A 26,450-nucleotide genomic window follows, 5' to 3' on the forward strand; every position below is an offset into this window, starting at 1 on the left:
AAGGATAATTCCAGGGTAGAGAGAGGACAGTGCTGATGTAGCAGCTAGCAGGGACACGGAGGCACTGATAAAAATCTTCAATGATGCCCACATAAGCTTGTTCTCACAGAAAGCGACACGGGCGGACAAACAAACATGGATACTAAGAGGAAACTACACATGACTCAACTTTCTTTTATACCCACACAGGGCCGATCCAACTGATTTGCGGCTAATCTTCAGTGCCAGTGTGCTTTAATAATAATATAACAACAACTGATGACCATTATGGAATAAGTTATGTTTTGTCAACAGCAACCACAGTAGCCGCCAGTGGAAACAGGATCCAGACGTGTTGAATTTCCCTTATTTTCCCAAATTTCTTTATATTTCTTCAATATGAAAAAATGACCTGCAATATGTCAAAACATGTAACCACCAGAGAGAATCATTAGAGCAGTGTAACTGTAAAAAGCGAAGAATCATAAAATTAGCCACAACCCTCCCATCAGCTGATCCCAATTTGTTTTCTTGCAAGACAAGGCGGCCAAAGAGGTTGGTGTGTTTACCGGGAAAACTACAGCTCGTAAACCACCATACCAAAAACGGGGAGAAAAACGACAAAACCAGAGCTACACTGTGGGTTAACAGTTTGCTTCAGGCATAGAGAACTTAACCAAAGAAGAAAAACAATCAAAGGCTGAGTAGTGCGGGCCTTGCAAGAAAAACAGTGGGATCCGCATAAAAGAGACAAAAAATCAAACAACCATGCTAACTAACAGTAGGGCAGTGTAACCAGAGCACAATTAGAGAGCCATAAGCAACACACTGTGCTAACAACAGCTAATATTAGTGCAGAGTGACTGTAAATCAGCACAAATAGAAAAATATAAGATCATCAAATGGCTTCATGGCAAATGACTATTGAATGTTTGCAAACATAAACTAATATTAGCCACTAGATGTTATACTGGTCCACAAACACACAGAGAAACCAGCATACATGCTTGCAAAGAGGCACTTCACTGATCATCTTAGCGCGACACTCACTGTTGTGTATTCGAAGTAGTAGAGGCAGTTGTCCGTCAGGATGAACCACCGTCTCTTCCAGGTTTTCACTCGGCCCCCTGACAGGAAGAGGAAGAGAAGACAGGAAGTGACACAGAGGCCGCAGTGACAGACTGGATGTCTCCCATCAGGAAAAACAGCAGGGATGTGACCCACACGTACACACCTCACTTCAAAAACTGACATAGATATTTTAAAGTGCTTGAATATCAGTAATTGTAGAAGAGGTCATCAACCACATAATTATGTCAAGATACAATTAGACATAAAAATCATCATTTAATCTATTAATATGCAGTCCACGCCACTGAAAAGTAAATAAACATGTTTGTCTGATCAAGAATAGGAATGTTTTTGAGCAGGCTGGTTGCAGGCTTGTGCTGAAAACTGTTTTGTTACTGTTTTTAGACTTGAGAGTCGATGTTTTTCAGGCTTTTTAACATGTTTTTTTTTGGATGAGTAACCGCTAAAACTCCACATGAGATCCTCCGAGGATGCAACACAGAGACAGTTATCTAAAAGGAAAAAACTGCGCTCCCAGATGTTTTTAGCTCAGTGTTTCAGGTGGACGCTGCTGTATGACTCCACTGTGGTTGAAGCGAAAGTTCACTTCGACTTTCTGAAATATGCAGGCAGGCCAGCTTGAAGAAAACTGAAGCGAACCGAACATGCGATTACAATCAACCACCAGCATCTCTCCTAACTATGAGCTCAGTTAAATGATGAATCAAACAACTGATGAATTATTACTAACCCTGCCTTTTCATTTTTAAATGCAAGATAAAAACCTCATTGGCTCTCAGGAGAGGGGTGCAAACAGCACTTGATATGAACCTAATGTGGCACCAGAAGCAACCCTGAAGGAACACACATGTAGACACAGACATTTAAGTACAAACACTCACACTCACGCACACACACACACACCAAACCCCAAAGCAAGTTCACCACCTCACGTGTTAACTTGTGCAAACTACATCCCCAAAAAAGCAAAGAGAGACAGCGAGCGAGCACAAACATCCAACGTGTTGGTTTGAAGCAGAATTCGGCCTCTGGCAGCGACTGCAGAGCCGCGTGGTGGAGGAAAACACCAGTTGTCTCTGAGATGTAAAGCTGGTGGGAGAAATGTGTACGGTGTGTTTTGTGAAGGCTGTGAGAGAGCAGTGATGGAGGAAGTATTCAGATCCCCGTTTTATCCTGCACTGAAAATGTTACTTCAAGTTGCTGTCCAGTTAGAAATGTGATTTTCTTCTTGTTCCCACGGTTGAATGTTTCAGCCTCTCTGTGTAGAACCATATATTTGTGGAATTACAGGAGTCAATGGAGTACACATTAAATCAGAAAATGTTCTTAAAAGATAGTAAGTAAAAGTACTCACTGTAGGTCAATGCCCCCCTATTCTTGTAGTGGTCTGAGGTGGAGCTGTTTTTCTTTTTTCAATATAGGACCCCAACAAACAATTGTTTTCATTATGGGTTAATCTGCTGATCTATTAACTGATTGTTGGGTTTGTTATTATTAAGAAAATAGTGAGAAATGGCATCACAATAACTCAGAGCCAAAGTAACACATCTAATATGCTTGTTTTGGCCAACCAATAGAGCAAACCTCAAAAATGATTAGAAAATAAATTGAAATAATTAACAATTAATTACATAAAAGCAGCAAACCCTCACATTTCGGAAGCTGGGAATGGAAATTAAAGCTTTGTAAGCTCTACATGTGTCTTGTGTGTAGAAATAAGACTAAGTACAATATTTCCCTCTGAAATGTAGTGGTGTAGCTCTTGAGTACGGCACTAAAGTAAATGTACATGAAGACGCGCATCTGAGCACGTTCTGATGACTTCCCGTGTGTGTCCTCTGCCCTTACATTCCTGATTAGCTCCTTCTCATCACCAACCATCCCTTACACAACACTCCTCACTGCGGCGCTTCCTGTGCCGCGGCGCCTCACATGAGCCCGTGCGGGCCACATGTAATTACCAAAGCCCCGGGTTTTTCCTTACGTTTCAACAGACTCCGGCTATTGAATTAGCGTGGCCAAATTTCCGCTCAGTGCAGAGAGAGATTTGCTAAAAAAAATTTAAAAAAAAAAAAAAAAAAGGGCATTTTGTTCCTTCGCATCCTCCAGGGTTTATTTTTAGAGAGTCAAATTAGAAATATTATAGCGAGAACTGGTGCGGGGAAATGGCTCCAGGGAGGAACCGTACGAGAATGTAATCACGTTAGGTCTGTGAGCCACAATGGGGCTATTTGCATTCATACTCACTAGTTTGATGAGACGACGGAGACGTTACACACAGTGAGAGGAATGCACAGGTCAGAGCCAGGTGTGTGTGTGTGTGTGTGTGTGTGTGTAAACAGTAATAAACCTGATCACCTGCAGTGAGATTGCCCTTTAACCTTTGACAAGCAGTATCCAGGCTCTTAAACTGTTTTATGTCCAATAATACATCTTAACATGTTTAATGTAGTGTGAACGGCAGAGCGAGGGAGGAAAGTCCAAATCAAAAACACGTGTAAACATACAGGAACAGTTTGCTAAAATGAGACCGAGAACTGTATTACCTCACTGGGAAAAGCGTACAATTGCATTTGGTCCCTGGCACATACACACAAACTCACACATAACAAATAATTACAGTGTGTGTTCCCTCCCAAACTTTTTTACAAGTCTGGATCCAGATGTGTAAACAATGTACAGGCATAAAAAAACATGCCTGCACCGAATCTCACACATAAAATGTAATTTCTTTCTCATCTCTTGAATGGAGCGGACGCTTCAGCAGACGTTTATGTCACATCATTTATGCATGTCATGATTTGTTCATGAAGTCTGTTTCCATTGCATGTTTCACATTTCGCTTTTAACTGTAAAACAACCTTTTCCACCATTTTTTGGCAGTAGTTTCTTCCGATTTTTGGCCGTTTTCAGGTTATTTTGTGCACAGAAGCGCTTCAAAACAGGTGGATAGAAACCTTCCTATCTGGTGTGCTTGTTCATGTATTTCTAAGTGGTAGAACCTTATGTTAATTTAGCATGAACTGACAGCCCAGAGTGTTACAGACAAAGTTATCCTCAACAAAGCAGCATTTTAAAATTGTTACATCACTAATTTCCAGGGTGCAACGTTACCCAGGTAAATTTATGAGTCTTAACTTAATCTGTTAAACACTGTGAAGGGTTCAAATACACTATTGTTGATCTTCCGAGCACTTTAAATCTGACTTCAACTCGACATGCCTTGAAAACTTTACCGGCAATGAACTAATCCGGTTCACGCCATCTTAAACACGAGCGATATTAACCCTGCTCAGTCCTCAAGATCTCCCTCAGTTGTGAGAATAGAGTGCCGGTTGTAGCGAGAAAAAAAAAAAAAAAGTGTCAGAGTAACCAAATAAAGTCATCCAGGACGTCTTGCATTCCCTCGGCAGGAGAATGCGCGGAGACACGCACTAACCTAATTTGAGAAGCCAGCCCTCTCTGTCTGGGTTGAAGAACGTGTGCGTCAGGTCGTTCCCATCATCCTCTGGGATCTTGAAGGGTTCGCTCTTGATGCTGTCGTATAAATTCTGCGCGGGGAAAGAAAACAGAGAAAGAGAATGTTGGAAAAAGCATGAACACTCCTCCTCCCCATCATCCAAACATTCAACCCAGCCCTTCGGTTTAACGGTGCATCAGACAAGACACTGACAGATTCTATTTCGGTGTCTGAAACAATGATTCACACCTCAACGACTCTGTGGAGCTGAGAGACTCTTTAACAAAGTGTTTTTTTTCTACTTTAATGAAACCAAGGGCACTTTGATTCAGCCGTCAGCCTTCAGCGTGTGGGCAGATCATCTTGGTTTTTTAGGTGCTTTTCTTTGAGAGACCACAGACGATCATTAGCATCAGTATCTAGGGAGAAGATCTAATTCTGCTGAGCCGCAGATATCTCAATTAGTGAGGCATGACTCTCCGCTCTGCATCGAGGAGAAATTCCTACAGGTTTCTTCTTGGTGTGCTAAAACAAAAAACAGCATCTATTTAAAACTCTACTTCACACTTTTGATTGTCGTAGTTGTGTATTTGTACACGCTTTACCAACAAGATGTAATTGTAGACGCGACATTAAATACATCTGTCATACCTAACACACTAATAAGTCAAAGCTCTCACCCTGAGTAGCTCCTCTGGGAGGTCTCCCCCCTCATTGATCCCTCTGTTCATGGAGATGAAGCGCTCCACGGGGGGCTTGTCTCTGACGTTGGGATTGTGCAGGCTTGTGTTCAGCATGATGATAGCAAATGATAGGACGTAGCAGGTGTCTGTGGAGGTAATTTCACAGAGTGTCACTGTCACACACAGCACATGCCCATGTCTGTTTGTGTGTGTGTGTGTGTGTGTGTGTGTGTCTGTGTCAACATGTTTTTCTTGCTTAGTATTTATGGATTAATGTGGAATTCATTTACATGTTCCATAGTCATAATTCTTCTCATAATATCCACTGTTCCTATGTCTGAATGCTCCTGTCTCTGGAAGGCACCCCCTTCCCCAAAAGCCCAGTCTGATCTGATTGGTCAGCTCTCACCGGCATGAACAGGCAACATCCACCATGTCTCCACATCAGCTCTGCTAATGTTTTAGCAACCCTGGCTGTGTTGGGGGCATGGCTGAGGTCAAACTATGTAGTTGCAACATCACCGACTTACAGAAATCCTGATGGCTCGTGTAAGGGCGCAATTTCTGAATACCTGTTGTATCACATGTTGTCTGTTCACAGAGTTAATATAGCACCTGGACTTTCTGCAATATGAAAGCTTTAAACTGAGCAGAGAGATGTCTGACTCTGCCACCATCAATGCAAACTAACATTTACAGGGTCTATTAAATACAAAAAAAACTTTAATCAACTGTTCATCAACTAATTAAAATGAACTGAATGTAAAACAAAAAAGGTGAGCTCTCATTAAAATGTATAATTTCTAAAGTGGCAGTCAAAGCTAGTTCCTTCATTGACTATAACTGCATTGAGATGACGGCACAAATAATTTATGATTCGTTTGACAGCAGTCCATCAACAGATTTACCTCACAACCAAATTTAGGACTCTGTCTAATAAAAAGGAGAATTTAATCAACAAAGAGCTCAGTATTCTGGGACACACACACACACGCACACACACACACACAGAGTCACCGTGCCCTCCAAGGCCATGATGCAATGAAGCCGAACATTCAAATCCATGATCCACTGCTCTTGCGACTCGACATCATAACTCCTGCGTGCCATCCTCTGCCTCATCCATCCACACACTAACTGCCCCAGTCAACGTCCCCTGCACTGTAATTTACGACCACGGGCGCCCCGGTACTGAGAGATGACCAATAACTAAGTCTGGCTGTGTCACCACCACTGCACCACATCAATATTCATGACCTGAACTGTCACCTGTGTCCTTCTTAATGCTCGCTCCGTTAACAAGAGCAGGACACGGTAGAAAAAAGAACTGCACTAATGACCACCATTGACCGGCGATCAATAACATTATCACCACTGGAGACACGAATAGCGATTACGCTGCAATAAGTGAGCGAGCTGCTAACCACGCTGGTCTGGTCAAGATTTGACTGATTATAAACCATCGAATTCTCTGAAAGCGGATGTCAACGCTATCAGAGAGTGTGCTCATATTCTCCGCCGTTTTCGGAAAGTCTCCAGCGCTGATTTATACCCAGCCCAAACAGGCCCAGCTGTCGAGTGGGAGAAGACAGACAGTCAGAAGCATTGATTTGAGAGCGAGGTGGTCCGGCTGGCCCCTAGTATCTGTTGTGGACTGTCTGGTTGACTCTGACTCATATATCTGCTGCTGCTGCTGCTGTGTGTGTGTGTGTGTGTGTGTGTGTGTGTGTGTGTGTGTCTAGTACCTGTGGACTGGAAGACGCCGGGATTGCATTGGCAGTACCTGGAGGCAAACGCCTCCATCATACGATCAATCTTCTGGGCTTCGCCAGGAAGTCTAAAGCTCCACAGAAACTGCCTACAACAGCGGAAACAGAGAGAGAAACATATAATGAGAGGACATGCAATACTGATGCAATTGTAGTTTACAGCCACAAACCCTTTATGTCTCAGCTGTCTCCTTTTACAATAGCAATAGGAAAGGAATGAGGCTATGGAGCCACCTTATTGAGATGAGGCGTTATTGTTTACATCACATATCATACAATGTACAACAGGGTGGAACTGGTACTCAGGTCACAGAGACCACGACCTTTGAACTTTTATCCAATCAATTCATACATGAGTCCAAGTGGATGTATGTGCCAAATTGGAAGAAACGTTCCTGGAAGTGTTCCACAGCTGTTGGGCTGACGAGAATGCGGAGTATAAAGGACAGAGTCATCTGCATATAAGTTGAAGCTGGCTCAACTTTTGCTGCGACACAGCCTCATCTGTCACAGCAGAAGATTTCTGGCACGTTACTTTGTTACACGCCGGATGTAATTCTAATTTTCAACTCGTGACAACTGACACAATGCTAAAATTTGTCATAAAATCCTGTCTTGTGATGTATGTGAATAATTGGCTCTCAATCTCCTAGCACACAAAGGGGGGGGTGTGATAATACATTGGGATTACCATAAAAAAGTGTACAAATCTTTGTACATCTTGATACATGAAAGGCCCAGTGCTGCTATAAACCACTACATGGTTTTGCCTGGTACACCTTTAAACTACAGTAACAAATGTGAGATTCAAAGTGGACATCCTTGATCATATTACAACTTCTAACCAGTGGGGATACACCCAAACCAGACAAACACGGACACTTTCAGAATTCAGAGCTGTTTTCGGTTTGTCAACTCACCTTAAAGCTTGTACGAGGTTGAGGTCTGCAAACTCGTGAAGCTCCACAAACGCCTGGAGGACCTTGATATTAAAGTCATCCCTGGGGGTGAGGCAGGACAAACATCACACACTTTTTCACTGTTTAAATGGAAATCGACCAGCAAAACGGGTTTCGCAGTGGAATTGCACGGCAGTGACAAATTCATGTGTTTTTGGGGTAAAGTTGCTCAGACAGAGAGCCACTGTGTCGGCTCAAGTCCCTGTTGTTTTGACAGTCCTATCCCCGTTGATTTCCCCTCGATAAGAACCACATGTCTGCTCGGTTATTTTACTGGCATGGCTTCCCGTTGCTGCTCTGCTCCATAAATCCAGGCTCCCAATTTCCTGGGGCTTTATGCCCTCATCTGAGCCTATGCAGTGGAGATCTGACAGAGCGGCGAGGGGAGAGGAGAAAGAAAGGTGGAAGTAAAACAGAAGGAGAAACGGAGAGCTCACCGTTCCCCTAAGTAGTCCCCGATGACTGTTTTGTTGAGCCCCTCGCCTTTGTAGAGGAACTGTGCAATGTCCTCTGGGGTGTTCTGGAGAAGATCGTTCTCTAGAAGAAACTGGATCCCCTGTTTAAAAAAAAGAAAAGAGGACACTGATACTTCAGTGACTTATTTCAGGGATAAAAAAAAGGGGATTAATGAAATTGTGTAACAATGTTAGTGATTCTGACAATCAGTTAGGGGCCGGGCCGACCTTTTTAGGATCCATGTTGAACTTCTTCCTCCCCATGGCGATCTGCTTGTTTCTTTGGGTGGTCTTGCTGCAATGAAAGCAAACATCCATCAGGTGACAGTTGAGGGTGTGGCGTTGTCCCCCCGGGCTGCTGTGTTTGTTCAGTAGGTCAGTTTGTGATGGGCTGTGACGTGACTTCATTTATTTACTCCTCTGTCAACTCAGCGCACGGCGGGTTTAAACTGAAGAAACTGGAAACGTGCTGCACATGGCGGCGTGTGACTTAGCATCTCTTCAACTTAACCGGTCCTGCAGCCATTTGGAAGAACACTTCCTGTTTTAATGTCACTCGACCTCAAAAACACATTTTGCATTCCTGCCCTACAGGGAATTCTCCACCTTTGTGTGTCTGTCCCAATGCTTCCTGTGTTACCAAAATAGCCCAAGCCCCTTTGCAAGCTGCACCTGAGACACACACGCACAAACACGCACACACACAAACAGCCTGACAGAAGGCCTCACTCCACCTCATCAACCAATCAAATGAAAGCCTTTGAGTGCAGAGTGTTTGGCTAATGTTTAGTTGAGGGATCGTCCCATTTCACTCCTCAAACAAAGGGGGATTATCAGACACACACACACACACTAATGCACACACACTCACAAACGACAGGTGTGAGGCTCACGGCGGGGGTAACGACACAGCTCAATGGCTTTGGAGAGTAAAGGAGGCAAATGGAAGAATGTACTAGTCCTCAAACAACTTGTCAAATGACAGGAAATAGAGCAACAGCAATTGAGATAGCGATAGTCAAGCAAACATTTGCTGGTTCAGACCAATCAAATACAAGAATCAATCATTTTTATTAGGTGTCTTTGACTGTAAGTGGGACAAAACAAGCAAAGTAAAGGCATCACTGCTGTCCAAGAGTTTACAAAAAGCTCCAACAATCAGTCCTGAAAGTGATCAGGCGATGTACACAAAAGTCATCTGCGACTATTCTGATAACTGATTAGTCATTTGAGAAAAGAAAATGTGCAGCAGATAAATTAATGATGATTAATATCATAAGTTGCAGCCCAAAACAATGAATTAGTCCCCCCCCCCAAACAATACACAGATCTCACCTCTCGCCCACACAGGTTAGCTGCTCGATCTCAGTCATGACCTCTGCGATCTCAAACTTCAGCCGCTGCAGAGAGGAAAACAGCAAAATGACTCTTATTCCAGATACTAGAATTTCTGTGTGTGTGTAATAGGAAAGTGCATCCTAAAGCTCTCCTTACACTTAAGGCTGTGTGATGTGTTCAAAACAAATACTGCACAATCTTGATGTTGCATTTAGTAGATGGTGGTCGAGCAACTGTATGCAGTAAATCACACGTTCACATTAATATTCAGCGTCATGTGACTACTTACGATGACTTTCCGCAACAAATAACAAACACCCTCCTCGGACTGTCACTCACTTCAATATCATCCAGAAGCTCTTTTTTCCTGCGCCGTATGTTCGACAGCTCATCTCTTTCCTCCAGAGACAGGTCCTCAGGTACTGTAAAATACAGAGACCAGAGAAAATGAGAGAGCATGTGTGAGCGGGGGGAGGGAAGGGCAGGGTTATGAGGATGGATTAAATTAATTCATGTTCCAACCAGCCAGTCAGAGTCACAGGGATTAAGCCTCGTAGTGCATACCTGTTCAATGAATCTGTCCCAGAGTCATTACTCATGACCTAAATGAACGTACTCGCAGTTGGAGTTCACACACTCTTGGATAAGTTTCATGAAAAAGGTGAATTCGGCACATTCCAAGATTTAAAAACTAAAGAAAATTTGGAAAAAACCTTCATTGAGAAGGAGATGTTAAAGTCCTCTCGCATTTTATATCAAATAAAGTCACTGGCATCTTCACTGTGTGATTTATGCTCTAATGGTTCTACTGGGACAGATGATCACATGCTTTGGGAACAGTAGAAAAAGTCTTTGAGGAGAAACAAGCATGAATGTATCTCTTGTAAAAGACAGTAATGGCTCTAACAACCTCCAACAACGGACCGCTTGGGGGCAGCATAAAAGACTACGCAAATATTCTCTCTCTCCCTCGGTTTTGGTCTCCACCGACTCCAAACTGAAACATACAACTCTTAAGCTGATAAACGCTCATATGGCACAATATTTTCTCAGAGGAAAACGAAGGTTCCCAGAACACTGTTTGAAGCTAGAGAGGTGGCAGGGTCCGCCAAATATAAACAAAGTAATACAGTATGAAACTGTGTTGTTCTTTTTGGCTGCTTTATTTATTCTGATTGTTTAGCCAGGAAAAAAATGTTTCTTTCTCCTGATCAAGATTTCTTCCCCAAATCTACATAGTACACCTTTAAGTGTACGAACTGTATGTTGTCCTGTGTGTTTGTGATTATATGTTCAAACATGCTGATACGTGTCGCCTATATGAATATTAGGGAAGAATGACAGGAAAAAAAAAATCATTAGGTGATTATTTGTAAAGACATTGTGACTGTGATATTAGTTGTATGTGACTTTTCCAAAAAAAACCAACAAAAAAAAACAAACAAACATCTGAAGACTATAATGATATGAGTGTTGCCGGGGTCTTTGTCCCTCTGCATCTGGAGAATATGATTTGTTGGCCAGGGCATCTCTGCAACACCACATTGCTCTATTTATAACAGTATGTTGTATGACACATTTTATCTTTATCTTTTGCAGCTCCGGCACATTGCACCCCCCCATATTGCATATTTTGATATCATTTAAAGCACATACAGTGTTTGCAGTTTAAATATAGAGCAGGTGTTGGAAGTAGATCACACAAAAGCCACATGAGGAGGAAGTTTCTCATGAGAATTTTTCTTCCATACCAAATTAAAGCCACGGATACTTCCCTGTTGAAAACCGGAACATTTCCATAAATAACATCCTGTATATCTGACACACACACCAAACACACACAAGGACTACTGAGCATCTGGCGAGGCCTGCCCCCTCAAATATTGGCTTTCTGATCGTCAGCTCTCGTCGAGGCCTCGTTTGGGGTAATTAACACTGTGGAGGCAGAGCGGGCGCATCACGCAACGTGCATGTTTTACGACTCAAGCACACAAACGCCGCATACACAGGTGAGTACACATCATATCCGCCATAGATGCAGAATTCAAACCTCACACACAACATGTATTTCATCGTACACAGTGGGTCCCCCCAGAGCCAGCTACTTATCCTTCATTTAACCGTGCCACGTCAACTTCTCCCCCCCAGACCCCTCGGAGGACCTCCCCCTCTCTCCTCCACACATCAGAAAACAGCAATCCATTTGAGAGTGGGCTGACAGGAAGTAGGTCATTTTCACATGGAGCTATACCAGATTGTGCTTCTCCTACGCCGTTTCTCTCCCTCTCACACACACACACACACACACACACACACACACACACACACACACACACACACACACACATATACACGTATACATACACACACTCCCCCTCTATCTCTCTCTTTGTCCGCCTCCATCCCAGTGCTTGAAGTGGGGGTGAGAGCAGATTCAAATCCCCTAACTGAATCATAACGCTAAGCAGCTTTACAATTCATACGTTTCTTTCCCCCTATTGTTCCCCCCACCCTCTGACCCTGTAAATGATGGAAAAAGAAAAAGTAAAGTTATTTCCTCTGGTTCATTTCTTTATCTATCTACCCCATCTCTCTCTCTCACACACACATTCTTTAAATCCTTCCCTCACCTCCATCTTGATCTGTAAGACAAGAGTGACAGAAGCGGCACGGACCGTTAGGTGACTCCGTTCTGAGGGGCCTCGATACTCGTTTATCGCGGGCGAGCAGCCAGTCAAGAGAGCAGGGATCCAGATGGGTGTCGATAGCTTTTTTTTTTTTTTTTTAAACAGTTGTGCTCACACGGCATCTTACCGACTTCAGCGAGACGAAAATGCAGAAGAAAGTCAGAGCAGAGAGAAACAGAGTGGAGTGTCGAGCTCATTTTGTTAGAGATATATGAAAAGTAATACGGTGCAAAGTGGGTTGGATGGTAAATACCATGTCTGAAAGATGACTCACTCTTAATTTGTCAAGATGTCAAAAATAAGTTCTTTCACTGGCTTGACTGCAATGAGAAAATGCTCTTAATGGCATTAAAGCAGCTGCAGGAGATTTAATTAAATCCTGTATTTACTGTACGCTGGAAGACTGCAGTTGTTATATTGTCACATATAGCCTGTCAAGTTCATTTTGGGGAAATCGTGCTAATTTAACAGCCTGACTTTGGATGATGGCACGTAAAGTCACCTGAAAGACTTAATCAGACGTGTATTCAGCTTGAGCAACACATATTGAACGCTTCAAATGTAGCGAAAGGTTTCATGACTCTACTTCTTAAAAGTCGAGAGACAGGCAGAAAAAAGCGGGGATGGCAATTGGTCGGTTTTATACCATAGTTTCTGTATGGATTTAATGAACGTGTACGAGTAAAAGAAAGTGAGTTGAGCGCTGTTTGCATCTGCATTTTTACCTGTTTCCTGTACTAACAGGCAGCTAGGAAGGGACTTGTCACAGATATTGATTGGGATTTACACTGGCCAATGTAGAATGTTGAAAGTTGAATGTTTGTTACAACCTCGGGATTGCATAGTACAGCCTCCAAGACATGGAAGGCCAGTTTGGTGCCTGGGAAAAAAGTACCAAGGTGGTCCTCTTGCTGGATTTGTATCCTGGTACCCCGGGACCGCTAGCTGCGCGGCAACCCAGCTAACAGCAGCTAACAGCAGTTAGCTTAGCTGATACTTTAGCAACAAAGCTAATGGTATCTATCAATCAAGAAACACCATTTTGAGGGGCTAGTAGGCTTTCTGTTTCCCCTTGTTTCCAGCCTTTGTGTTGAGCTAAGCCAACTGCTTGCTGTTGATGGCTACATAAACAGTACAGACATGAGTTTGGTCTCAATCAATACGTTTAAGGACTTCTTGTCCATGTGTGCTTGAAGAAATACTTCCAGAAATATTCCTTTAAAAAGTTGAGACTTAAAGTTTTTAACCTTAACAGCAGTTGACAAAACAACAAAACTTAAACTTAACTGTGGTATTTTTAGGACTTTTCATCTCTATTCTTTTGTTTCCTTGAAAACTGGGCAACTCCACCTGCCGAGGAAGATGGTGTGATGCGACTGAAAGCCCCAGCAACAGCTGCTACACGGACCTTGAGATGAGATTGTTTTGTCAACAAGTAACAAAATAAAAAGTTTGCCACAAGAGAAAAACTAATAATCCTGTGATAAATGATGATGTACTTGTGACTTTCTGGGAAACGTAGCACCTTCACTTATACCGGTTTCCATTTGTCAGTGCAACACGAGTCGCGTTAAAGAAACAAAAAGAGAAAAAAGTTGCATGTGAGAGAAACAAAGACACAAAAGGTTGCTCTCAATGCCAAACGGCAGAGAAATGGAAAAACTCGAGAGTGATGTAGGAACAGACACCAGCACACCAGACATCCTCACACTCTCTGCTCCGCTGCTCTCTTTCCTTGGCTTCAGTTAAGCAGCCTCATAAAGCAGTAATTGTGGAGCAAAGAGACCCTGCAGGCAACCTACGTCTGAAATGCGCAAAAAAGTACTCCATCCCTCCTACTCTGGCTGAAAGAGCTCGCCTGGGCTGCAGAATGGCACAGATTGTCTGAGGACACAGAATCTGTTTTGGGTAACAATTCACCCGCTGTGTGTGTTTTGTTGCATGTGGAAAAACGCAGGGAAATCTGATATCATTGCGAGGACAACTACTACTGTACAGCCGAGACTGGGTATCTGATGCATTATGTATGAAAGTCTAGGAATCTGTGAGTGTGTCTTTACGTGTGTGTGTGTGTGTGTGTGTGTGTGTGTATTCCCATGGAGAGAAGCCCTCTTGAAATAAAATCCATATTAGGTTATATACAAATGCACCGCGCTTAACCCCGGGCACAGCCACATAGATTACCAATGCAACACCACTCAGCTTTTTCATATTATGACTTAGGGAGCTGCTATTCCAGTAACAATCAATACATCATCATAATGGTTCAAACTTGCATGCTTAGCCTTTTCCTCCCATTGGTCCTCAAGCATGCATGGATGAGTGATTGCCACCGTGCTCGAGTTTTCTCAGACAGAAACGTGGTTCGTCCAGACTTTTTAAAAAACAAAAAAAAAACCTAAGGTCACTGAGTTAGAACGGTCCCCTTTCCAATCTCACGACCACTTTTAGCTCTCTTCCTCAGATCAACCGTAACCACAAGGGTCAACACCACCTCCGGGGGTTATGGGTAAAGGTCAGTCATGTCGGCAACTGCGTTTAAGTATGATCAGTGTGCCGCAAAGGCAGCACGGAAACTGTTTCTTTGAGTTTTTACACTATTTATGATCATCAACCATAGCCAACCTCTTGTTTACTGCATGCAGGGAATCCAAGGTTACTTTTCCTACATTGATCATATCGATTAAAGCTCTCATGTATTTACGTTCTGTAATTATCTCTCTACATGGGAGTTTTCATTGTCTCTCTATATCAGGGTGGCCCAAATTGGGGCCATAGTTGTCCTGCCATTAGGTTCAATTTGGGCAACCAGATGTCTCTAGCGAAAAAGATATTAAAAGTATAACATAATTTACTCTGTGCGTTTATAAGGTAAAAATGCTCTTTACACATATAGGATCACTATCATTTGTTCTCTGTAATCTGTACAGCTCATGTTGCTCATCAACCAGGACTAAAATCTTAGTGAAATCTTGCTCCAGACAGTCAGAGGTCATGAACAGGAAAACAGAGATCACATGCTAATTAATCAATTATTCACTGATAACAGCAGCTGCTTCAAGCCTACTCATGATCTGCACTCTTATAATCTCAAAGATGCCGTTTGTTGGAGTCAGTGATCTCTGTCTTGGTTACTGTGGGAATGGCAGTGCTGACCCATAAGATACTCTGCTGCCGGACGTGTGCATCAAGCTTTAGGCTCCAATCAGCTGATGGAAACTACTCAGGGTCTTGAATAATACATTACTGCCCAGATCCTCATTCCAGTCCACGGTCCAGGCAGGAAGACCTTCATTCTGAGACCATTTGTTCTCAGAGATACTGGAGAGATCGGGCTCAGATTCACGTGACTGACGCGCCTTTATTGGCAGATCGCAAAGTCAACTGACTAAACGCCTTTGACAGTCATGCCTTTCCAATATCCTTGGCTCTAAGGGCAGTGGAGAGGATGGCTCTGCATACTGATAGCCTTGTCCTACTGGGTGATGCTTGCCTAACAGTCCATTTGGAGCCATGGATGTATGTAATCCATCGGGGTCAGTGTTGAGTCCTTGTTATGTTTTTGATCAAGTTCTCCCTGTTGCATGTCAATCCAGTTGAAAGCTTTCCCTGGTGATGCATTCAAGGACACTGGGATGTCATAATTGTAAGAGTCAATTATTGCATTCAAAGCTGGGCTGACATGTACATTTGTACATTTTACAAATCTTGTATGATACAACACATTTCAATCAGCCGTTTTCCACAGTTTCTATTTTGCAAGTTTGATTGTGAAGATCTATACATGACCTACATCAACATATAAGAAGATTAGCAAGAGCACAGCCTTTTTCTGTACAGACAATCAAGTTATTCTTAATGCCTGTCACTGGGTCGGATCTTGACTTATCCGGTCTGGATGAGTCATGAAATCAGAACAGTTTTTTTGTGGCGGAGAATTCAGGAGTCTCACAGCGACATTTAAGAAGCTGCTCTGTAGTTTTGAAAGTTTACTTTGTTTCAACATCGTCATCTTTTGTCCACACGGGCCGCCAGAATCAACAGAAAATGATTTGTTGTAGCTTTAACATCAAAGGTTAAACACTGAAATATAAATCCTTTCGAGTCTAATGACAGAATAATAGAATATTGATAAATCAAGTTTTATACAACACAGAAATGCAGTGTAATCAACATCACTGAACCTAAATGAATAGATCTAAAGAATTGCGCTGTACCTGTCGCCTTCATTGTTAACCTTAGAGGATCTGTGGGTAATGAGCTACCACAGAGACACTCATTGTGCCCGTCTCCTGCCTAAAGACTTCACTCAACAGAACCTGCGACGACCCTGACTGAAATGGTGACAGAAAACCACCGGCAAACACAGCCACAGAAACACTTCCTGATATTCACCAGGCTTGCGGCGGAACAATGGAGGGGATGTCTGCTGTGATTAGGACTGCTGGGGCTGGTCTGCCCGTAACAATAGCAACCCGGTAAACACGAGGAGGACAGAGGCCGTTCCCACCGCGAGCTAATTAGGGAGCACTTACACAAGTTCACAACACAGCCGGCGCAACGTTCTGCCGTGAACGCTGCAAACGTGTGCAACCCGGCTGAATTAAGAGTGACGCAAGAAAGGCCAGGTAAGCGTGTCAGAGTGGGGCCAAACACTTACAAAACAAACCCTCACGCTGGCAGGGAACGTGCGCTCCGCGGGAAAAAACCTTTCACAAAACAGATCCTGTGCAAAATACATACCACGTCGCCTCTTCCTTTCCCCGGTTTCCATGATGACTGACATGCCATCAGCGGAGGTGTCTGTGCCCTTATGACGGTCAGTATGGCTGTGAGAGCGTCACAGCTCTTAGCTTTCAGCAGCTTGTTTCCCACTAATGCAGGCTGCTATTGTGGCTGGTAGGTGTGTAGTAATTGTTTTCCCCCCCCGGCGTTACTCCTACATACAGCGCTCAAGTGTGCAGAGAGCTGACACACAAAGCTCAAACACACACACACACATACACACACACACACTGACATCCACTTTGACAGCTCCTGCCTCTTGACAGATGACATGAGTGGTATGGAAATCGCCCACATTCCTCCCACTGCAACCGCCCAGTCCGGTCCAACCGGCTCCCTGTGCGACCCATCCCTTCTTTTAAGTCCACCTCTGTTCTCTTTCACACCGGCTCTCACTATTTTCTCTTTCTCTTTGGGGCCCCATCAGCTCCTTTTCCCACATTTCACCTGAAGAACACTCGGCTCTAACATCTGCACTCCCAATACAGAAGTCGAACTGCCAAAAGGTCCATCTTCGCCTCATAAAGGCTCCTGGATATTTATTATAGCGATGAAGGGGTTTTGGCCTTCGTGTCATATGTAGAGTGCACTTGTTTTAAACAGAGTCCATTCACCCGAAGAGCATCAGCTACAGCTTTTATGAGACAGAGGTAGCAGCCGTTTCAGTTCATGGCGTCTTTAGAGTCTCGTTTACCAAAAAAGAAAAAAAAACAAACTCATTTTTGAGGTTTCAACATCTTTTTAAGTTGCGACTCAGGATGTCTTGCTAGCACATCTAACTGGTGTGCCAAGGGAACACAGATCTGCCAAAGTCTTCTCATCCATTAAGGTCCCTCTCTTTTATAACTTGCTCCTTCACACAGATAAAGACTTAAACGATTTGGGCTGGTTTCCCATTTGCCTCACGATGCTGGTTCTAATAATATTGATTTCACACACACATGAATACAAAATAAAGATGATTTACGTCTTTATTTTGTCAGTAAAGAAAAAAAAAAAAACAATGAAATTTAATGCGTGCCAAACCGAGCAGCAGCATGTTTCAATTCACTCCCAGATGAAAATCTTTAAACAGGGACCACCTCGATCCGCAGCATATTGGCATTCCACTTTCCAGAGGTCAGCTGAGGTCTTTTGCTCCACTGTTAAGTAAAATGGGTTGTGAAAGGTGGACAAAGTTCAGAAGACAATTGAAAAGCTTGACAGGATGAAGCTGAAATTATACTTTGGTGGCACACACTTGTACACCATGAAGGTCCTTGGTCCAAATCCCACTGGGGCATGGCCTTTCCGTGCTGAGTTTGCATGTTCTCCCCATGCTTGCGTTGGTTTCCTCCGGGTACCATGTGTTCCTCCCCAAAAAAACGTGTCTAAATCCGCAATTGTCTGTTTGAGAGTATAATCCCGTCCTCTGTGGGGCAAATGAACCACAGGCTTCACTCTCTGTACCGAACTTCTTGGTGATCTGTCCAAAACTCAGACAACCTGGCATGGCTAAAGACTAAAGGTTGAAAAGTTTCACCATCATCTGGAGAAATCAAGACAACATCTTCCCACGTGTCTGTCGGGAGGACAAATGCTGCAGAGGCTTTCAGCTCTCTGATGTGAAAACCACTCTGATGTCCTTGGATTCAATACTTATAAAATATCTGACACAAGACACCTGAGTTCCATGTTTGTTTTGAAGTAACCCGCACTGAGAACTTCTGTCACACAGCGTCCCAGAAAAGTCCTGTCAAATGCAAGAAGCGAGGTCCTTTTGCACTGTTTTTATTGGCCTTACTGAATTACTGAATGTTTTCAAAGTCTTCAGCAGTCACTTGTTGTTAGCTCTCATCTCAGAAGAGACATCCACAACATTCCCTTTATGAAAATTAGATTACAACCAAAAATCTGAGGTTACATCAAACACAACATGGCCGTTTGATTCTTCAAAGCCTCAAAGACCCTATAACACAATCCCTTGAAGTGAGACAGTCTCTTCAAAAGAACCCACTAGACTCAGTCACTTATTCATGAACAAGTACTGTTTGCCAAATTTCACTCTGAAGGAAACGCTTCCTCTTCCCATTGGATTTGAAAAACAGCCTCTGATTGGCTTTTTCTTTTTTTGGGCCATCATATGTCACGATCCTCAGACAAATTAGCTGAGTGGTTCTGGCAGCAGAATCCCTTGTTCTTCATCTTCGCTCAATTAGGAGCATGACTGCGGGTACAGAGGCTCGCTGATCTTACCTATAGCGTCATTTCCTCCACAGAAAAGCACGGCATTAATTCAGCTGAATACATAGTTTTTACCGAGACTGGTTTCTTACAGTTTTGCGACCGATAAGCGATCAGGCCATCTGTCCGTCTACCATCTGTCGACTGCGGAAACTGAGACCTATTCCTGTCATATCACCCATCTACATCCCGCTCAGACTCGCTTTTTTTTTCCCAAAGAGAAAGCAAAGAAATTTGAAGGAAAGATGGAGATTTCTGCCATTTATAGTCAAGGAATGTTTGGGATTAAACCTTAACACCGATTTGTTTTGTCTCTCAGTCTTGTTGCACGTAATGCTCTTTGCAATCTCAACCTCGGTCTAGACGAGATCTTTCCTAATTGACCATTTATTCAGCTGTTACACAATACTTCACCTACTGAGGCAGCCAAACTAAGCCTTGAAGACTTTTCTGTTTCGCTGGGTGTGAAGTCAGATCTGTTGACTGACATGAATGACAGTCATGCTCTCATGTCACCTTTCCCTGCTGGCATGCACGACTGCTCACGGGACCGCCCGATCATCTGATAAGGCCATTTACAGCAGTATACTAGTGCTGTTGCAAATCTGACAGTCAAGTCAGCCTTTAAAAAAGTTGTTCAACCCCTAAACTGTGGTCAGGGTGAACCCAGGAGGTTGGAGGAGACTTTTAACAGGCTGCAGGATAATTAGGCCCCGTCAGCTTCAGTGTGTTTGCAGCTGCAGCGATACTCCATGCCCAAAGAGTTTGGATGATTTTTAATCTTCTCTTAAACAAATGCACAACCAAAAATGTAAAGAACGGATTAAACAACATGGTTGTTAGCTCTTAAATATCCCCTTTTCATCTAGTACTAACTAACTCTACGTAATACAATAGCAATGCCATTTTCATACGTCTTCTACTTGGATCACCAACTAGTGAGATTTTCCCTGAGGCGTCGTTCTTTTTTGACTCAACAGCCGCTGGCTAGAGATGAGAAACCTGCTACTTTCAGAAAGCAATTGTTTTGAAAATAAACAAGAGGTGAAGAAACTTCACGTGAAACTGAATGTTTCGTGCAGGGACACATGATAGCGACAGTAATGAAGCGGAGAAGGGCTTAGCAAACTGTGACCTTCTATCCCCATGTTAGAAACAATGTAGTTTTAGTCGCGGCCTGATATTTCAGAAACGCACTGGGTAAATTAACCGGGCTACCAAGCTGTGAGGTTAGGACAGTCGAGAGACTCTTAGCAGGGCCTCTGTGAGGAGCCTCAAACAGGAAATAGCTGTAGTGTCTCATCGGCCTTCAGTCTGGTATGGAGGCCCTGAGCAGACAAACGGAGCTTCCACATGACAGAGAGACGACCTGCTGCAGGGGATGCAGCAGCACAGGCTGTTTATATTGGGTTAAGGCCTTAAATCTGCACAGCAGAGATAGACAGAGAGAGGGAGGATGAAGGATGACGAGACGATCCAAGAGCCAAGTAGGACTCCACTTCTGCTTTTGTTATTCCGAGGCAGCAGGAAGGAGAGGAGGCGGATGAGGAGGAGGAGAGAGTTCATAACAGAGTTAAAAACCTGAGCCAGGATTCCTTTATTACACAAAATATGTGGGTGGTTCAGGTCAGACCATTACTCTTTCTCAGGTTCTGTGTAAAGGGGTTTTCCAGATTATGAGCCTCTGCATACAGGAGCCCTTTATTAAGCCTCTTATCTTAAATCTCACAAGTTTAGCACTCGTAGTAAACTTCAGTTCTCTTTTTTGCATCATCCCCACAGAGGAGCAGAGTCTTGTTTTTCCCACAGAGGGAGATGAAAGTCAGATTAAAAAAAAAAAAAAAAGCATCTGGGTTGACCTTGTTAGCGGAGCCATTGTGGCATTGATAGTAAAATTCATTCAACCTTGTCTCCTAAAAATGCAGTGTTGCAGGGAATTGTTCGAGGGAGACGGCAGGGGTACGAAGCACAGGACTAGAAATTAAACGTCGGGCTTCATGTCCTGCATCCCAAATCACTCTATGACTTTGTCTGCGAACATTTTACAGTCACATCAACACGTGCACAGTTTGACAACATGAACTTCTTCAACGGCTCAGAACAGAGTGTTGTGATGCCATCAGCTCATCCTACAGACACATGTGAGCTTAATGTCTCACGTTTCAATAACCTCACCTTTCGTGGTAATCAGGTGTATTAGAATGATATCGTCCTTTTCAAAGCTTATTAGTAGTCTATCTGTCTCTCATCTGTGCACTCATGTCAATACCACAGCGTGACTGGTTGATATCTTTCCTGTTTTGGCGATTGTATTTTGGAGTGAAGGGGCAGTATAGTATGCGCACTATAGTACTAAAATCTAATGTCAGTCAAAATGCCTGAAGTGCTCTGTCCCCCTCTTACAATGTCTCTGGTAACTTTCTGCGACTTTTCCAGATCTCAAACATTTTCCCATTCCGTTAAAAACAAAAGTATTTAATGGTTTCTCTTAAAGCTTTTTTGCTGTTGTGAATTAGTGGTTTAATCTTATGGAAATGTGGTCGATGCAGACCACCTGAGAGCCGGCAAACCTTTTTTTTCATGGAAATATGAATGACACTGCATCAATGCTCAGTCAATATCCAATTATTTTAGAATTTGCTTTAACTTGCTCGATATAAATTTGTCGTAGGCCAAAAATGGACCGTGTTTTTCACCCACGCAGTAACAACCCCCTGAAGCGGCAGAAGTCAATACTTCTTATAAAAATAATGTCTCAGATGACAATTTGAATAATGTGACGGTATGAAAGGGGTCGCTCATGTTGACGAAGTTACAGAAAATTAACACCAGAAGTCGGATGAACACCTTTAACACCTGCTACCTGATATTTTGGAAGGGGGAAAATATCCATATTAATGTGCACAAGGCCCCAAAAACTGAGCTAAACCCGAGGGAATGTTGGACCGTACGTTCACCAGGTGGCTAGAAATGTGTCTCTAAATGAATGATGATGCTGCTCTGTTTCTGCAGACAGTAATTTAGAGGTTTTTGGGGTTTTTTTTACTGAGAAGAGAACTTTCCCTTAAGGAAACATCTGAGAAAGCCTGAAGCAGATTGGAAATACTGCTTAATTAATACGTTTTCAGCAGAAGAATCGCTTCGTGATCAGTGCGTGGAAGATGAGTAAGCATTTTAAAAAACTTTCCTGTCACTGCATGCTGTCTTGCCAGGAGGTATATGAGCCCTAATAATTATTACATTAGAAATTACAACACGAAATTCTTCAGATAATCCCTAATGCTTACAGCCTGCGGCTAATAGGAATAATACTGGGAGAACACGGGAGGAAGATCTGATGTGAAAGATGGTGAAAGAGATCTGACGGGGCTGGCCAGAACCAGAATCATATTAGGTGTTTTCTGTGTCGCACATTTGAAAATCAATGCATCTCATCTCACTGAAAACTGGCTGATTGGTTTCCCTTTCCTTTGAGCGTCCAGTGGGGAGTGCAACGTGCTGGAGGTAAGCACATGTATGGCCTCCTGACAGCCCGCAGGCGTGTATGACGGGCACAGATCTCCTGGGAGCCTCGGCGATGGAGAGCCGCTGATGTTTTCAATACCACTCAGTGACAACTCCCCCGAGGGAAGAACAATAATTAGTCGTTACTGCTTCGGTTTTAGTCCATTCACGAGGAGAGCGATTGTGCTGCATTTGCATCATGTTCCTCTGGACACATTACATTATCGAGAGCTCAACGGAAAGGAATGCTTTTTTTTTTTTTTCTTTTTTTTTTTTCTCAAGGTTAGCTGTAGTGCACGAGATGGAAATGCAGCATGACAGAGGTCAACAGAGAGATTAAACACATGTGTGAAAGAACCGGTGCCTGAGAGCCACTGTAAATCACTCTCCCTGTGAGATACCCCTCAGGCCATTTTGTGTGAGCGTGTCGTACTGGTCGTGACCTACTCGGAGCCACACCAGCTTATCAATCACACCCAATCATCATCCGTGGGAGCAGTGACATTGATGCACGATGAGTTATGAGAACGTGAACAAGGAGAGAAAGTGTGTGTGTGCGTGTGTGTGTGTGTTATCGTTGCCCTTGTGGTCTATTCTGGAGCCTGTCACCCTGACATGCTCGGTCGAGGCCATTCGTTTTATATTTCACAGTCTTCATTGCAGCAACAATGGCCGTCCTATGGCACGGAATCTTAACAATTCAAGGGTCAGGGCAGAGGAAACAAGCCTGAGAATAATGAGGAGAGAGGATGAGAAAATCCTGGTGACATACCAAACTATAAATCACATGACACAGGGTTCCAGCGTCAGGAATAGAAAACACAAGGGAGGGTATGTCCCTTTTTTTTTCCCTTTCAGGGCTACCTTTGTGTTTCACTCCAGTTGGGAAGTGACAGCAAGCGTCCTGAGCTTCTGACCTATAATCCACTAACTGTCATCCATATCCCTCCCCACTTGATCTCTTCCATTTGTCTACGCTCGCTGAGGGCTCGCAGCTCACACTAATCCTCTGTGTGCACACCATATAAAGAGATGCACATTTACTCACACACACACACACACACACACACACGCCTCCGCAAGTGAAACGGTGGGAGTCGAGAGGCACGAGGTATACACAGCTGGGCTGAGGCTTGCACCACTAACCTACTTTGAGAATCCGAATGCAGCTTCCCTATCAGTCTCTCTTTGAATCTGTGCCACCGCTGCATGTCTCCATCTCCGTCTCTCTCGACTTAACATATACAAACCGACTCACTGTACAAACATGCCATCACACACACACACACACACACACACACACACACACACACACACACACACACACACACACAGATGTGCGTATACACAGTGACAGGTTGCTCAGGAGCCCCCGTGTCACGTGGTCATCCTGCTGTGCTGCTTGTAGCCTTTCTCGGTGACAAACGGAGCACCGCTGTCACCCTGAATATCACAGAGCCGACGGTGGGGAACGCGGAAGGAAAGACTACAGCTGCAACAACATCAGCCTTCTTCAGAGCACCAGCGGCGCAGTCACAGCTCATCCCCTCTCCCTATGAAAGAAGAATGAATTTTGCATGATGCAGCAGCATCTTAGCAAAAAGGGGGAGTGGGGGCAGGCGGTGGAAACATGCCCATTTTGCAGAAAAAAAAAAAAACAGAACAGTCACAAAGACTGAGAATGTGCTGTAGTAGTTTACTGACACATTGACCCCCCTGAGTAAGTCACAGAGTGTTACAAATCCCCTCTTAAAAGCAGGGCTGGCATCGAGTGGCAGTGCCATGAGCCCCCAGGGGGGTGACAGGGGGGCTGTAAGAGGCTGGAGGCACGCCAGATGCCCAGCACACACACACACACACACACACACACACACACACACACACACACACAGGAACGGGACAGAGCAGAGATGTCCAAGAGTCAAGTTATCTACAGAGGTGAACGTGTATTCTGTTAAAAATAAATCTGAACATAAATAGTTCCATGTGAGTACATTTGATTATCACAGTAAGTGCTGATTAATTATCTTTTGATTGCTGATCGATTCCTTGACTAATCACTGCAGCTCCAGCTAATAGTGCGCATCTAAATGCTTGCTGGGTGTATGACGTATTCGTTCTACTGTCGCATGTTGCTTCCTTAAGATCCAAAAAAAAAAAAAAAAACCCAATGGAAAATTAGAATATCAAAGGCTGAGCCGGTGGGTGTACGAGGAGACGGAAAGAAAAGGAGGTTAGGTGGAGATGTCATCACTTCATTACACAATCATCGCTTCACAATCACAAAAGTCAAAACAAATCAATGGAGAAAGTAAAGAAAAGAAAAAACAGATGTAGATTGGCAGGGTGATAATTACACGGTTGAATCTTTCTCCGGGAAACATGCAGCAACAGTTTTCTTGGTGTTAAAAATCACAGTTTGTACAATGGAGCCGTGCGCCGGTGTGTTTTGAGTAAACGGGAGAGCGCTGCAGAGGGTGTTGTGTTTCCAGAGTGTGAAGCACTGGATGTACTGGCAGAGGGGGGATACACCTTTTTCCTGCATCTTCAGCAGGTCAAACAATCTTTGAGCGCTTACATAATTGTTCCAACCCTCCCTTTTCCTGTCCACTCTGCACAGCCTTCTCTTCCCTTTCTAACAGACCTGAACCACACACACACACACACACACACACACACACACACACACACACACACACACACACACACACACACACACACACACACACACACACACACACACACACACTTTAATGGAAGCCATGAACCCAGACTCCCACAAAGGCCCAAGTGGAGCAGGACGTTCTTTTGCCTGAAATTCACTTCAGCACATGGCTCCAGACTCCTGGGACCTTTTGCACACTCTGATTTTTCTTTCCAAAGTGCAGAAAAAAAATGGCTGGATTTGCCTCACGTCGCCCCTTCACAAGCCCCCTGATGGTCTTAATGCAAAAAAGGACAGATCCCAATCTGTGACTGTGTTAGTCACTGGGCCTTTACGGCACAGTGCTGTTGGATGAAAAGGAAACTGGATACTTTCTGTAAAACCCCCGTGTGCTTTTCCTCTGCCGCTCCAGATGAAAATTAAGTCTTGCCATCAGCGTCACGGCCACTTATAAAAAGCACTTCAATCCCCTTTTTTCAGAGGTAGAGAAAACAGAGCAGAGGTCCAAGAGGATTTGCACACATGCCTCATGTTCACTTTAAACTTAGCTTAGCTTTTATGAATGCAAGTACTGAAGCAGTCCCAATCCAGAGAGCTGACCTCCACACTGGCTCACTCTGTCCAGGTCTAACTTAAACCACTGAGGAGGATGTCATGGGTAAATGTAACGTGCTATCTGATATTCCAGGAGGCCAAACTCAACAAGGGCCCTCTGTGTTCATTGACCTTTGTGTCTAAGATGAAACACGCACGCAGACTTCAGTCTATGGAGTGACGTCGAGCCACATACAGAAGCCAGAAGTCCTTTCTATCTCCTCATCACCTTCTCAAAGCAGTTGCTGAGCCGTGGT

General features: G+C 43.7%; 1 protein-coding gene across 1 annotated transcript in view; it reads right to left on the bottom strand.

The window, feature by feature from the left end:
- LOC119014609 (cytohesin-3) overlaps positions 1 to 26,450 on the bottom strand; it is a 38,256-nt gene that overhangs the window by 5,822 nt on the left and 5,984 nt on the right. The window contains exons 3-11 of the mRNA XM_037089946.1: positions 10,075 to 10,157; positions 9,733 to 9,797; positions 8,626 to 8,692; positions 8,380 to 8,498; positions 7,904 to 7,984; positions 6,960 to 7,072; positions 5,212 to 5,360; positions 4,511 to 4,622; positions 1,030 to 1,106 (exon numbers count right to left, since the gene is read on the bottom strand). Of these exons, the coding sequence (XP_036945841.1) occupies positions 1,030 to 1,106; positions 4,511 to 4,622; positions 5,212 to 5,360; positions 6,960 to 7,072; positions 7,904 to 7,984; positions 8,380 to 8,498; positions 8,626 to 8,692; positions 9,733 to 9,797; positions 10,075 to 10,157 (866 nt within the window). The remainder of the gene's footprint in view (positions 1 to 1,029; positions 1,107 to 4,510; positions 4,623 to 5,211; positions 5,361 to 6,959; positions 7,073 to 7,903; positions 7,985 to 8,379; positions 8,499 to 8,625; positions 8,693 to 9,732; positions 9,798 to 10,074; positions 10,158 to 26,450) is intronic.

This window comes from Acanthopagrus latus, chromosome 23 (genome assembly GCF_904848185.1).
Source record: "Acanthopagrus latus isolate v.2019 chromosome 23, fAcaLat1.1, whole genome shotgun sequence".
In the NCBI taxonomy this organism is placed as follows: Eukaryota; Metazoa; Chordata; class Actinopteri; order Spariformes; family Sparidae; genus Acanthopagrus; species Acanthopagrus latus.